We start from the raw sequence: 14,908 nt of genomic DNA, 5'->3' as shown, positions 1-14,908 counted from the left end.
CATGAGCTTTCAAGGACAGAATCCATTCCATCAGATGCATCTGATGAAGTGACCTCTGTCCTCAAAAGCATCAATAAACTGGTTAGTCTAGAAGGTGCCACCTGCCGCTTGTGATTTTTCAATATCGTACACACAACATATGCCCATACAAATGGAGATACAAACATGTAGACAGAATATTTTACTGGCATCTGCCTTTTGAAGTCTATTATTTACCTGATTTCCATGCAGATCCAGTTTAACCAGGCGGGAACAACTTCTGAGAGGATTAATGTTTGTAAGGTAGTTATTAGGCAATATGCAAACTTTAAGTGAGAGGCAATACTGCAGGTATACCACATCCTTTAAAAATATATTATTTAGCCGTACTAGAACAAGATCTTGCAGCTTCTCTGTAAAGCTCTGATTGGCATTTTGTCCATGGTCGATTAGTAGTTTTTCAGAAGAAGGTGTTAAATAAATGTTTTGGGTTAATTCCTTCATGGCTGGTCATCTATTGAGTGGTTCTTTGAAAGATCTAGGGTAAAAATAAGATTTTCTTTATTTTGGCAATTATATATATGCACATCTATCCAACTAGCTTTTGGCAAAGGGTCTATCATACCTAAAAAAAAGCTTTGATGCACACCAAAACTGAAGCAAGAATTTGAAAAAAATTCCATAAGTCTTTCCTGGGGCAATTTCACTTTATACCCACAGGCTGTGCACCAATTTTCAAAGTGAAACTATGCCCTTACTTTTGCTCTGAAACTTGCCACAGATACTAAGTATGTGTAGTCCCTTGCACCTGTTTTTTTCTTTGGGTACTTTTTCCTGGAAAACAACATGCATAGAGTTGAAAGTGCAATCGACACCTAAACTCACGTTTCTCACATGGCTGTACGTGCTCGAGCTGTGGGCTCTTAACCGCACTGATAGAGGGTAATTTTCAGATGACAATTAACCCAGCTATGTGTCCAGCCTGATGCAATGCATAGGGAAGAATGTCTGGTACTACAGGGAGTTTTGTGCTTGGGTAAGTATCGGGCAATGCACTAGAGCAGTGGTTCTCAAATCTATCCTGGAGGACCCCCAGCCAACTGGGTTTTCAGGATATCCGCAATGAATATGCATGAGATAAATTTGCATGTATTACCTCCACAGCATGCAAATTGCATCTCATATAAATTCATTGCAGATATCCTGAAAACCCAACTAGTTGGAGGTCTCCAAGACAGATTTGGGATCTCTGCACTAGAGCATCTGCAAGTAAAAAGCTTCATTTTTATTATATGCCTCTTCTTTATGTAAACATTTCTTGCTTAATCAGCCTTTAGCCATGTGTGCGATCCCATCGAATGCATGCTAAGCAGAGTTTGCCTCTCAGTAATTTTTATTCTAAAATTGTAATAAGAGTCCCGGTAACAAAAAAAAAAAAAGTGAAACTGCTTTTAAACCAAAGTTGCTTTTCAATCCTTGTTATATTTTGTAATTGATAATTGAAATGCATTTCCATATTATTCTCACAGCAAAAGGGTTAAAGACTAGAAGAAAAATGATTCTGTTGTCTATACAGTAAGTGTATTTTTAATTTTGCTTATGTATTAGAAACTTATTTTATTTCTTTAGCCAGTGAAAGTATAATTTTTTTCACATGACTATTTTAGTGTGCAAACATTGTGTGTGGGTTGGTTTTTCACCTGCCAGTTTCTTCCCCCTCCTCTGTAGTTCCAGCTCAGTCGGAACCAGGGCTCGGTACTGGCACCATTAGCCTTCATACTTAACTACCTGGGGATTTTTTTTAGCCCTATTTTATTACCCTCCCTTCAACATACCTAATCTGGTCATTACAGTTACAGTCCTCAGCCAGGGTCCGTGCACTACAGCATCATAGCCCTGAAATCATTGGCCCTGAATCTGTGATGCAAAATTATGCAAAGCAGTTCATTAGCTATGAACACAATTAAATTAAACAATGTACAAAAAAATGTGATCTTATAAAAACATTTTGCAATAAAAATGCATAGATTAACTATGCATGCTACTTTGCTGTGGTCTCTTTTGCATACAGTGCCAGGTAGCAAAATCCTGTGCTAAGTTTGGTGCACTTTGTTATACTGGCCTCAGGAAGGGTAATTTTTAAAGGCATTTCTACAGGTGGAACAATATTTTTACGCAAGGAAATGGCTAATTTTAAGGTGAAACAATATTTTTACCCAGGGAAATGGCAAATTTTAAAATTGTCTGCCCGATATGCAGGTAAACTTATGGATATATGTCTGGTATGTATGTAAGTTTATTCAAACAGAACGACAGTGGGTGGGGGGGAGGGTGCAGAGTTGGGGAGGGGTTTGGACTTACAAGCATACTTTTGGAATTTCAAAAGCATGCACATACATTTCCTCAAAATGTTCCTGTGCACAAATTTGCAAGTGTCATTGTGTGTAGGTAGTTCTAAATGAGATAATTTTCAAAGTGAACCTACACAAGTAACTTCGCTTTGAAAATTGGTGTAACTTATGCTCTTATTGGAGAACTCTCTTATTTGGATTGATACACAATTAACTCCTTAGGGTGAAGGCCAGCCATGGTTCTGGAACTTACCCTCCAGAAACTGAACTGAATCTGATGAGGATGAGGTCATTTTCAACAAAGTGAAGGTGGAAAGGTCTGAGCTTCTGCAGGAAACTATGGGGCTGTACCTTAGACCTTCTTTGGGAGGAAGGGGCAGTGAGGAGAAAGGGACAACAGCAACAATAATGCCTAAGGGTGAAAAAACAAATTCATCACTGTATGCAGACGCATGGTTTTGACTTCCTTGTTTTTGTAATGCCTTGAAGGCATACTGTGGTGATATTAGTTTCAGGAAGCAATGAGGTTGTAGAAACCTTTATTATGGAATTATGGATTGTACTGCCCATATTTTACAAAATGGAAAAAAAGCTACAAAAAGGGAACCTAGAAAGTCATGGAAAATAACAGATAAGGGAAGCGACCACTTTAGGCATCATCCCCAATTGTCCTAGTCCAACTATTTAGTGTAGCACTCCACTAAATACAGAACAGCTTTAATCTCGGACAGATTTGGTAGATTCTCTTGTCCATTAAATACTGGGAACTGAGAAGAGATTTTACAGTATATATAACAAAATAGAATTGTTCATAGAAAGAGCTGTTTACAAAGTCATATACCCATATAAATCGACTGCAAATTGCCCACCCTCTGAACAATCCTATTTTGTTATATATACTGTAAAATCCCTCCTTGGCTCATCAATGCACAGACTTTTTGCTGCATTGTGAAGAGGCAGTCCCAGGGGCCTGTTTAGGTGAGAAGAAAAAAAGTATGCATGCAGATTGCATTTTCAAAACTTCCCACATATTTCTGAAGCTAAATTCCTCACAGAAAAAGTAGATGCATTGTACCTGCAGCAATTTTCAAAGTACACAAGTATTTCTTAATTGGTGCATAAGAACATAAGAAAATGCCATACTGGGTCAGACCAAGGGTCCATCAAGCCCAGCATCCCGTTTCCAACAGTGGCCAATCCAGGCAAAACCCATGAGAAAAATATATGTGCCATATCCTGTAGCTATCCAAGTAAGCAAGACAAACATATCTGGCGAATTTGACGAGGATATTCGGCGGCACAGCCACACTACTGAATATACATGGCTATCTAATAGTTAGTTGGAGAAGTTGATCCAGTTAACTTTAGATCTGCTCAATAGACAAGTCTAACTTAGCCAGTTAAGGCTGAATATCAGCACTTATCCAGATACGTTAGTCAGATAAGCAGTTTCCCCCGTCAATACACACGCACACACACCCTCCCCCACACTTAACTAAATAACTATTTAGCCAGATAAATAGCTATCTGGCTAAGTGGTGGCCGCTAAGCATGGCCAAATATTCAAACGGCACCATTTAGCCAGATAAAACCAAATGTATCCAGCTAAGTGGCACTGAATATTGATCTCCTGCTTTAGATCCCTAGTAGGAAAATTAAAATTATAACATTACACTCACAGAATATGTTGCTGTTTGAGGGTGCAGGGAGAATTTTCTAAGCATCCTAATTTCATTTGTACTAATTTATAAAACTCATTTGAAGCTTATGATCAGTAACAATTTGTAAGATCTTCAGAAGTTAAAGTATTAAAAGAAGTTGTTGGTACTCTCCTTCAATCTCCTTCCTACTCTCTCATGCTTCCAGTTCTTACCCATATACACATCTATCTTTTACCCTCTTCCTTCCATCTTGTTCAAATCTATTGCTGCAGTCAATTTTGCCTCATAATGTCACTTTTATCTTGCCCACATGCATCTCCTCATCCTCTTTTACCTGCACCTTGCCTACAATCCTCCTCTCACCCATCCCTTCTCCTATGTTTCCAGAACTAGATTTAGGTATAGGTAACATAAGTATATGGCTATGATTTCAGATTCTGAGGGTGCCCAAAAATACTGTGGCCCCTCCTTACCTTACTGCTCTCCAAACGGGACCCCATAATCTATGATTTCTGGGGAGAATCCCACCCCCGGTCCTAAATCTAGCCCTGTAAGTTCCTCTTCCTCTCATATTCCTCCTATTCTCTTCTTTACCCGTCTTACCAGAGCTGTAATTAAGCATTTTAGCACGCGCAATCCAGTGTAATTTCATCATTACCCCCCTTTCTGTCTCCCTCCACTCTGATCCCCAGTCCTTTTTCTCTTCCAACGGATGATAGAGCAGGATTCTTCAGTCATTTTTCCACCCCCAAGAAGCACTGTGCCTTGGGTGGCTCTCGCGCACCCTCCAGCTTTCTGCTTCCTCCCTTCAGTGGCACCGGGCGTTGGAGACGAATAACACCGGATCAGAGACGAAGAAAGCGAGAGAGTGGGGGAAGTGGCAGCGGGAAAGTGGGAGATAAGAGGGAGTGAGGGCCGGTTGGAAAGAAAACTGCATTATGCGGGCAGAGGGAAAAGAGAGAACATCACCGGATTACATAAGGAAAAAGACACCAGCGGCACAACACCGTGGGAGAGGAAAAGTACGAGCACTGCCGCCTCCTCACCTGAAGCTGACGCGGCCGGGCCTGCTTTCCCCAGCGGGTGCTCAACGGCGTCCCTCCGTCCCCATGGAAACCAGGAAGTTCTCTCACCGAGGCGGAAAAGGGGGTGGAAAAAAACTCTACATGAATGATTTTCCTTCTCTGAACTTTGCGTCTACCACAATAAGTCAACAAAAGCATTCAAGATGTGAGTTTTAAAAGAGAAATCTGACGACATCACTGGTGTCTCCGAGACCGGGGTGCTGCCCAGCACAAATATGGCGCGACTGGCTTTAGTAACACGTGACTATCCGGGGTGACGTAGAGGGTTATAACCTGCTCCGGGAGACTGGTGCACCTAGGAGCGTTGGGCAGAAGTTGGAAGTGGAATAAGTTTACCATTATGTCGAGCTGTGGGACAGGCGGGGGGATTCGGGCAGCCACTCAACGCAAGCTGGCACAGTTCGACCGTTTGCGAGGTACTGGCAGATTGCACACCTACGGACCGTTCTGTTTTGTTTGTGGTTGGTCTGTAGTTCTCTAACTGACGTTTCCGGTTTGGGGGTTAGGAAAAAAAAAATAAACCTGCAGCGATTTGTTTAGACCCTTTGATGTAGCTATTGCTAGAGCTTTTCACTCTGACCTTATGGCGCAGCAGTAACTATCTGCTTTGACCCATTATATGTACCGAGCAAAATCTGTCAAATGCCGACTGATTTGCAACAGTTGGTGCATTTTGCTGTTAGTGTCGTCATTATCCGTGTATAATTTAATACATTTCTTTGCATTTTAATTTTTTATGGTGCCTTTCAATATATTATGACATTATTCCAGCAGTGCATTTGAGAAAAAGATAGCCATAAGAACATAAGAAATGCCATACTGGGTCAGACCAAAAGTCCCTCAAGCACAGCTCCTGTCTCTAACGATCCAGGTCACAAGTACTCGTTAGGATCCCAAAGAATAGGTCCAGTTCTTCTTGCTGATAACCAAAGATAAACAGCAGCTTTCCAGAAGTCTACAAGCAAATAGTGCTTTATTAATTTTTCCTCCAGGAGCTTGACTAAACCCTTTTTAAATTCAGCTACATTAACTTCTTTCACCATGTTCTCTAGCAACAAATTTCACAATTAGGCACTGAATGAAAAAATATTTTCTCTGATTTTTTTAATGTGTGACCTATTTGCTTCATAGAGTGTCCCCCAGTCCTAGTACTATTGGAAAGGGTAAGTAACCATTCCCTATTTCCCTGTACGTAACCAGATCAGTCCAGACTCCTGGGTTTAGCCGCCCCCCTCCCTCTAGCAGATGGAGACAGAAGTTTACAAACAAAAACTCCGCCTATATCTAGGCTGGTGCCACCTACAGTCCGGCAGTATTCTTCTGTCTCCTAGCAGGTGGAGAGGGTGCCAAATCTACAGTCTGTGCTGAGGCCTAGATTTAGGTGGTAGTGTGTAAAAAAAAAAAAAAAAAAAAAAAAAAAAGGAAGAGAAAGCAGTTTGAGAGTAGGAAGCCGACGGATTGGGGTTCGGACCGCAGAGGCTTGCCTGCTGGTCACCGAGCCTGCCTCCCAGAGGGTAGTGAGGTCCTGAGGGGACCATCCCCTCTGGTTGAGGCCGCTGTTAGGTGGGGGAGCTCCACTGTCAGTGTCTATAAGGGCTGGGGGTGACATCGGGGTGCCCGGTTCCCTCCCCCCAGCTGGACCTGGACCTGATTTACCGGTAACTGTGTCTGTGTGTTAAAAAAAAAAAAGTACTGCCTGTTTTTCTTCTTTTGTCTGTGCCTCATCTCTCCTGTCCTGTTCCTGTGAGGAGGGAGGTAGAGGACCGCCGTCGCCGGGGAGATCTTTTCTTTTTTGTACTGTGCCTATCCTTTTTTCCTCGTCGGGGCCGTGATGCCACGGAGAGCTGCATGTCAGGCCTGCGGGTCCGCGGCCACGCAGCTGTCAAGGGACAGCCTGTGTTCGTCATGCGTTTCCGGTAGGGAGGGGGGGTCCGCGACGCCGGCAAGGTCCCGGGGCAGCAGGCAGGTACGCGCCGGTCCCGAGGTCGGCAGGCCGGGTCCGGGCACCATTTCGTTTTCTTCGCCAGCGTTTTCGGCGGGAACAGCGGCCATTTTAGGTCCGAGGGAAGCCGCGGCAGGCGCGTTGCCGGCATGTGAGGGGGAGGACGACCCTCCGCTGAGGTTATCCCCACAGCGGGGGGGTCCCAAGGGGGACAGTCGCGTTTCTGCCATGGGGGCTTTCTCTCCACATCCCTCTGAGGGGGAGGAAGAAGAGGCCTTGGACTTGTCTTTTGGGTCCGCGTTTGTTCTGCTTATGCATAAGGCCTTCAAGGCCCGTAGACGGGCCAAGAAGAGGGCATGGGAGACCTCCACTCCGGATTCGGGGCCTCGGGCGGAGAAAAGGTCCAAGCCAGGTCCGGGGTCGGAGGGCCAGAGTAGGGCTCAACCACTCCGGTCCTCTGTTCCCAGGGGGGAGCTGGAATCGACCACGGACACGGATGAGCCGGAGGACCCGTCCGGGGATACAGAGCTTCCGTCCCAGCCCCCGAGGGGGGTTGATGGCGACAGAGACCAAGGGGCCTCGGGTTCCCGAGGGGCCCATGCTACTGGAATTGGTACCTTGGGCATTTGCTCATATGCGGCCCTTACAGTCAGCGTTGTTCTCCCGATGGAACCCGCTCTCTGAAGAATTTCATCTGCCCCTGCCCCTGACTCTGGCAGCCAGGGACAGCTTGGATTGGTGGTTGTGTCCGGCCAACTTGAGTCGCGGGGTTCCTTTTAGAGATCCCGTCTTGGACGGTCATTACCACGGATGCCAGTCTGCTCGGCTGGGGAGCGGTGTGCTTACGGCATTCAATACAGGGGCAGTGGTCGCCTCAGGAAGCGTCGTGGTCCATAAATCGTCTGGAAACCAGAGCAGTTCGGCTGGCTCTTCTGGAGTTCCTACCACTCATTCGCGGCAGGGCAGTCAGAGTGTTGTCCGACAACGTGACCACAGTGGCGTACATCAACCAACAAGGGGGAACCAAGAGTCAGGCTGTAGCGTCCGAAGCTCGTCTCATGTTCGCCTGGGCGGAGCGTCATCTCAGTTGTCTCGCAGCCTCCCACATAGCCGGGGTAGACAATGTTTAGGCCGATTTCTTGAGCCGAAATTGGCTGGATCCAGGAGAGTGGGAGCTAGCGGAGGATGCCTTCCGGCTCATTTGTGCTCAGTGGGGCACACCTGCGATCGATTTGATGGCAACCTTCCGCAATACGAAAGCGCCTCAGTTTTTTGCTCGAAGGCGGGAGACAGCAGCAGAGGGAGTAGATGCTCTGGCTCTTCCATGGCCGACGGATGTACTACTCTATGTGTTTCCTCCGTGTAGACTCATAGGAAAGGTGTTGCGGCGGATCGAGGCACACTCGGCAGACGTTGTTCTGGTGGCACCCGAGTGGCCACGGCGCCTGTGGTTCGCAGACCTCCTGAACCTGGCGGTGGAGGAGCCTCTCCGTTTCCCATATGTTCCGGACCTTCTACACCAAGGACCCATGTGTTTCGACCAGGTCGATCGGTTTTGTCTAGCGGCCTCGCTTTTGAGAGGCAAATGCTGAAATCTAAAGGCTACGCAGAACCGGTGGTTGCTACTCTATTACACTCCCGGAAGACGTCTTCTTCCTTATCTTATGTTAGGGTCTGGAAGTTGTTTGAATCGTGGTGTCTGGACCGGGACGTGGTTCCTACGCAGGCGACCGTGCCGGATATCCTTCTGTTCCTGCAGGACGGTTTGTCTAAGGGTCTTTCATGTAGTTCCTTGCGGGTTCAGGTGGCGGCGCTGGGTTCCTTACGTGGTTTGATTCAGAGAAAACCAGTGGCGGCTCATCCTGATGTAGTGCGTTTCCTGCGAGGGGCGAAACATCTGCGGCCTCCGATTCGTCAGCCTTGTCCGTCCTGGAATTTGAATCTTGTTCTTCGGGCCTTCTGTGGCGCTCCGTTCGAGCCTATTTGCAAAACCACCTTGAAGGATTTGACACTGAAGGTAGTGTTCTTAGTGGCCATTATTTCGGCGCGTTGGATTTCCGAGCTTCAAGCTTTGTCGTGCAGGGAGCCCTTTTTGAGGATATCGGAGTCAGGGGTATCCTTGCATACAGTTCCATCCTTCTTACCCAAGGTGGTTTCTTCTTTCCATGTCAACCAGTCGGTTGAGTTACCGACGTTCTTGCAACTCGATGATTCGGATCCTTTCGCTAAGGACCTCCGTAAATTGGATGTGCGGCGCGTCCTGTTACGTTATCTGGAGGTAACTAATGCGTTTCGGGTTTCCGATCATCTGTTCCTGCTGTGGAGTGGTCCTCGAAGGGGCAATGCGGCGTCCAAGACTACCATTGCGTGATGGTTGAAAGAGGCCATCAATTCGGCGTATATGTTGCAGGGTCGGTCCCTGCCCTTGGGGCTGCGTGCCCATTCTACTCGCTCTCAGGCCACTTCTTGGGCGGAATGTCAACATATCTCGGTGGAAGAGATTTGCAGGGCGGCCACGTGGAAATCTTTGCATACTTTTTCCCGGCACTACCGTTTGGTTGTCAAGGCTCCCGGTGCGGGAGGGTTTGGAGAAGGTGTGCTTAGAGCGGGCCTCACCGGATCCCATCCCAGGTGAAGTGCGCTTGGGTACATCCCAGGAGTCTGGACTGATCCAGGTACATACAGGGAAAAGAAAATTAGGTTCTTACCTTTGATAATTTTCGTTCCTGTAGTACCACGGATCAGTCCAGAGTCCCACCCGGATAAGTGCTACTATCGGGAGGGGCCATAGTGTATGTGCTGCTGTCTGTTTGATATTTTGCTCCTTTTCTGTCTGTTATCGGTATCTCGGGTTCGTTTTCCCAGTTGGCCATTGAGAACCGGTAATGAGGATTCTGTTGGACTGGTGTTGGTCCTGGTTAGAAGGTTCGTTAGCCAGTTTGATTTCTTCCAGGATTGGAGCCGTATAGAACTATGTTGCAGTCTTTCATAGAGATGAGTTACCAGCTCTGATTTCCCAGACTTTGAAGATGCTGGAAGTACCAGGGGCTGATCCCATTTTGATTGTTTTGGGTAAAGCCTCATGTTTCTTCCTGATTATGGAGGCCATTCAAGAATTGATTGACCTTGAGTGGGGTGCCCCCGAAACTAATTTCAAAGGGGGACGAGGCTTGGAAGGACTGTACTCCCTGAATCTAATGGCGAGAGAGCAATTACGTTTTCTGAAAGTGGATGCACTTGTGTGTGCCGTCACCAAGAGGACGACTATTCCCGTAGATGGAGGAGCAGCCTTGAAGGATGCACACAATAGGATAATTGAGCCCATCCTTTAGCAAGCCTTTGAAGCAATAGTAGAGATAGCTTCTTGTTCCCTGATGGTTCACTCTTGTTTACTTCTCTCTTAGTAGGTTGATGAGTCTGGTGTGAATTCCAGGGCAGTGATAGAACCAGCAGCTACCTTTTTGGCAGATGTGGGCTGCAATTTGGTCTGCACTGCAGCCAAAGGGATGGCTTCCATAATAGCGGCCAGGCGTCAATTATGGCTGAGAAATTGGTCGACCGATGCAACCTCCAAGTGTAATCTTACAAAAACGGCTTTTAAAGGTGTGCTCTTGTTTGGGAGCGAGCTGGAGAAAATGGCCAATAAGTGGGGCGAGTCCCAGGATCCTCACTTGCAGGACAAGAAACATGCGTCATGCTCCTTTGGCATGAAAAGTCGTACTAGGTGATCCAAACGTTTTTGACCCTACAGAGGAGCGGCCTTTCAGAGGGCTCGATCTTTGGGTAGGTCTCAATCCTTTCATCCCAGACTGGGCACAGGCTCGGGTAGTGGAGCCCCCCCAAGCCTCCCAATGAAGGGGTGCCAACACACCCCCGGCAACAGGGGATAAGGGGGGTCTCCATGCTTTCTTTTATCAGATGTGGGTCGAAATCATGTCAGACCAGTGGGTCCTGGAGATGATACGAGATGGATATGCCCTGGAGTTTTACAGTGTTCTTTGGGACATATTCATGGTGTCTCCCTGCAGAAGAGGCAGGCAGTGGAGTGTACATTGTCAAGACTCCTCAATCTGAGGGCTGTGGTTCCAGTGCCCACATCTCAAGAAAATACGAGCCGATATTCCATTTATTTCATTGGAACTAAAGGAAGTCAACCGTCATTTGCAGGGTTACTAATTTTCCCATGGAAACCTTGCGCTCAGTGCAGTCGGGGAGTTTTTTGATGTCCTTGGATTTGTCCGAGGCATATCTGCATATTCACATCCGGCTAGAGCATCAATAATTTCTGTGCTTTGTGGTTTTGAAGCATCATCAGTTTCAAGCACTACCTTTTGCTTTGGCCACCACACCCAGAACTTCTTCCAAGATTATGGTGGTGGTGACACAGAATTGAGAGAGGATGGGATTCTGGTCCACTTGGACTACTGGCTAATTCGGGCCAAGACACTGGAAGAGAGCCTCCAGGTGTCGTGCAAGGTGATCTCCTTGTTACAGGAGCTAGGTTGGGAGGTGAACCTGGCCAAGAGCAGTCTTCAGCCATCTCAGTTGCTAGAGTATCTGGGTGTTCAGTTTGACACAAAGAAGTGCAGGGGGTTCCTGCAGGAGGGTCATATTCAGAAGCTGATGGCATAGGTGCATCTATTGATGAATACAATACACCTGACAGTGTGGTCCTATCTACAGGTGCTCGGATTGATGCCGGCATCCCTGGAAGTAGTACCATGGGCAAGGGTGCATATGCATCCACTTCAGCACATTCTGCTGTCTTGTTGGAGCCCACAGTCTCAAGACTATTCGATCTGGCTTCTCCTGCCAATGGAAGTCTGCACACACCTGCAGTATTTTTATTTATTTATTTATTATTTGTGTGTTTTTATATACCAAAGTTTGGTATATGCCTTCTCTCCGGTTTACAGATAATAAATACATTCAACAAGAATATGATACTACAATTGCACACTGTTATAGATAATGTGAAAAAGCTTGAACAACGGATGAATGATGTGGAAAATGAAATGCTTAAATCTAAGGAGAAGGTAGATTCTGTTAAAGTAAATTTGGAAAGTAATGCAAATATCCAACAAATGCTCATTAAAGAAAATCAACAACTGCAGATGAAGCTGGAAAACATGGAAAATCAGTTGAGAGGGAGAAATTTGAGGTGTATAAACTTTCCTAAAGTGGCATATACTTCACTGAAAGATATCTGAAGAAGATATTTAATGGAGATTTTGAAAATCCCTGAAGGTGTTTTACCCATTATGGCGAAGGTATACTACATGTCCCCATTAAGGAGGAGAGAATCAAATGAGAATAATATACAAGTTTTAACTCCAAAGGATCCTCCCAATTTGGAAATTTCAGCAGTATTGGAGCAATCAGAAGAAAGTATATACCTGCTACATTAATAGTAACTTTCCTATTAGAATCCGATAAAGAATGGATTTTTAAGAAATATTTTTCTCATAGATCTGAGCTCTTTTTGAATCTAAAATTTCAATTATTTCCAGATATATCTAGACAGACACAAAAGAGGAGATGACCATTTTTACTGTTGAAGCCTAGAGTTCTTGAATCAGGTTTATTATTTGCCTTAAAATTTCTGTGCAAATGTTTAATTAAACATCAAGGAATATCATATTTGTTTTATCAACCATCACAGTTGGCTACTTTTCTGGCTAATAAAATAGGTCCCCTGTTTAGCTCCTCATCGGCTTCTGGTTTGTGACCTCTAAAAAGTATAAGGGATCCACAGCTTGCTTATTTCCACAATGCTTTTTCTTGTCTTTAATGTAAAATTGCATTAATGTTTCTAGAAATAATTTACTTCTATTTGAATACAAAATGTCTTTTTGTATTGTGTAAATCTTGGGCTATATAGTGGGCTTGATAGACATGCGATATGTTTATAATATCTAATGCATGTACTATTCCTTTATTAATGTGTGTTTACCGCATGTGTTTCCTTTTCAAGTGATTTGCTTGAGTGATAATTTGTAAAAGTGACAAATAGAAAATTTAAAAAAAAAAAGTCACAGAAGGATGGTGCTTCTGGTGGCACCAGATTGGCCCAGGAGACCATGGTATGCAGATCTGTGAAGGCTCTTGGTGGATTCCCCCCCCCCCCCTCCAGTTTCCAGCACACAGGGGCCTGTTCTTCACGAAGATCCGACTCAACTTGGTCTTACTGTATGCCCTTGAGAGGGCTTGGTTGCTGAAGTGTGTATATTCCACTGCGGTGATTGCCACCTTGCTACGAGAGAGGCTAAGAAAATGGAGAACTTTCTATGTGTGGGTTTGGCGAGTGAGACTTGGTGTGAGGATCAAGGCGTTCATCCTCGTTAAGATCCTGCTTATTTTGGAATTTTTGCAGGCTGGATTGAGAAAAGGATTGGCTCTTAATTCATTGAAGGTACAGGTGGCGACTCTCACCTGTTTCCTAGGTCAAGTGGATGGTGGACCCTTATCGGCTCATCTGGATGTGGCTTGTTTCTTAAAAGGGGTGAAGCATCTTCGTCCTCCCCAACAGTTTTGGATTTTCTGGCAGGTCCCACTTTTCGACCACTGCATAGCCTTTCTTTGCGGTTATTTACCTTGAAAACTGTATTTCTTGTGGCAGTTTGTTCTGCGAGTAGTCTCTGAACTGCAGGCCTTGTCTTGCCGGGAACTGTTCCTGCGCGTGACTCCGGGGATGATAAAATTGTGTACTGTTCCGTCCTTTTTGCCAAAGGTGGTCTTGGATTTTCACTTGAATGAGTCAATTTCCCTGCCGACTCTGTACAGGAAAAGAGATATGGATGAACATCTTCTGTTACAGTCCTTCACTGTCAAGAGGTATATCTTGAGTTATTTAGAGGTTTCTGAACCTCTCAGGAAGACGGACCAGCAGTTTATTCTCCATGGCGGGAGTAAACAGGGTGAGTCGGCGTCACAGGCTACAATAGCCCACTGGATTAAGGAGGTAGTCATGGCCACATATGTGGATACTGAGCAGCCATTGCCTAGACAGGTTAGGGTTCATTCCACTAGGGCTCAGGCAGTGTCATGGTCAAAGATTAGATTGCTGTCTCCCGTCGATTTGCCAAGTTGTGATGTGGTCCTCCTTACATACCTTTTCCAGGCATTATCACCTGGATGTTCATGCCCAGGAAGGACCCGATTTTTGCACATGCGGTATTACTCGGACCGCAGGCAGTCTCCCGCCCTGTTCGAGAGTAGGTTTGGTACATCCCACTGGTTGTGGATCCACCTATCTGAATGCTAAGAGAAATTACTACTTACCTGATAATTTCCTTTTCTTTAATGAAGATAAGTGGATCCACCTTCCCACCCTCAGCTGCTGGATAGTTATAGAAACATAGAAATGACGGCAGAAGAAGACCAAACGGCCCATCCAGTCTGCCCAGCAAGCTTCGCACTTTTTTTTTTCTCATACTTATCTGTTATTCTTGGCTCTTAGTAACCCTTTGGTTCTATTTCCCTTCCACCCCCACCATTAATGCAAGGAGCAGTGTTGGAGCTGCATCTAAGTGTAATATGTAGCTTAAATTAGTTAGGGGTAGTAACCGCCGCAATAAGCAAGCTACACCCCATGCCCATTTGTCTACCCAGACTATGCGACTCATTCCCTGTTGGTTGTTGTCTGTATATAGATCCACTTTTCTTCATTCCCCCTGCCGTAGAAGCAGAGAGCTATGCTGGATATGCACGTAGTATCAGACTTCCTCCCCTGCTGTAGAAGCAGAGAGCTATGCTGGATATGCACGTAGTATCAGACTTCCCTGCCGTAGAAGCAGAGAGTTATGCTGGATATGCACGTAGTATCAGACTTCCTCCCCTGCCATTGTAGCAGAGAGCTATGCTAGTTATGCACTGAAAGTGAAGTATCAA

The 14,908-nt window shown here is 45.6% G+C and overlaps 2 protein-coding genes across 5 annotated transcripts in view; one reads left to right on the top strand and one right to left on the bottom strand.

Moving 5' to 3' along the window:
* Positions 1-5,337, bottom strand: part of LRRIQ3 (leucine rich repeats and IQ motif containing 3) — a 69,604-nt gene extending 64,267 nt beyond the window's left edge. For 3 of the 4 annotated variants that reach the window (XM_029618680.1, XM_029618682.1, XM_029618683.1), the window contains exons 1-2: positions 5,038-5,337; positions 217-517 (exon numbers count right to left, since the gene is read on the bottom strand). In XM_029618680.1, coding sequence (XP_029474540.1) covers positions 217-483 — 267 coding nt within the window. In that variant the 5' untranslated portion in view covers positions 484-517; positions 5,038-5,337. Of the gene's footprint in view, positions 1-216; positions 518-4,649; positions 4,956-5,037 lie in introns of those variants that run through there. The other variant, XM_029618681.1, reaches the window with a different exon arrangement.
* FPGT (fucose-1-phosphate guanylyltransferase) overlaps positions 5,331-14,908 on the top strand; it is a 32,113-nt gene continuing 22,535 nt past the window's right edge. The window contains exon 1 of the mRNA XM_029618684.1: positions 5,331-5,492. Within this exon, the coding sequence (XP_029474544.1) occupies positions 5,417-5,492 (76 nt within the window). The 5' untranslated portion in view covers positions 5,331-5,416. The remainder of the gene's footprint in view (positions 5,493-14,908) is intronic.

Source organism: Rhinatrema bivittatum, chromosome 10 (genome assembly GCF_901001135.1).
Source record: "Rhinatrema bivittatum chromosome 10, aRhiBiv1.1, whole genome shotgun sequence".
In the NCBI taxonomy this organism is placed as follows: domain Eukaryota; kingdom Metazoa; phylum Chordata; class Amphibia; order Gymnophiona; family Rhinatrematidae; genus Rhinatrema; species Rhinatrema bivittatum.
Note: the sequence above shows the minus strand (reverse complement) of the source record. Positions and strands in the feature narration are given on the sequence as shown.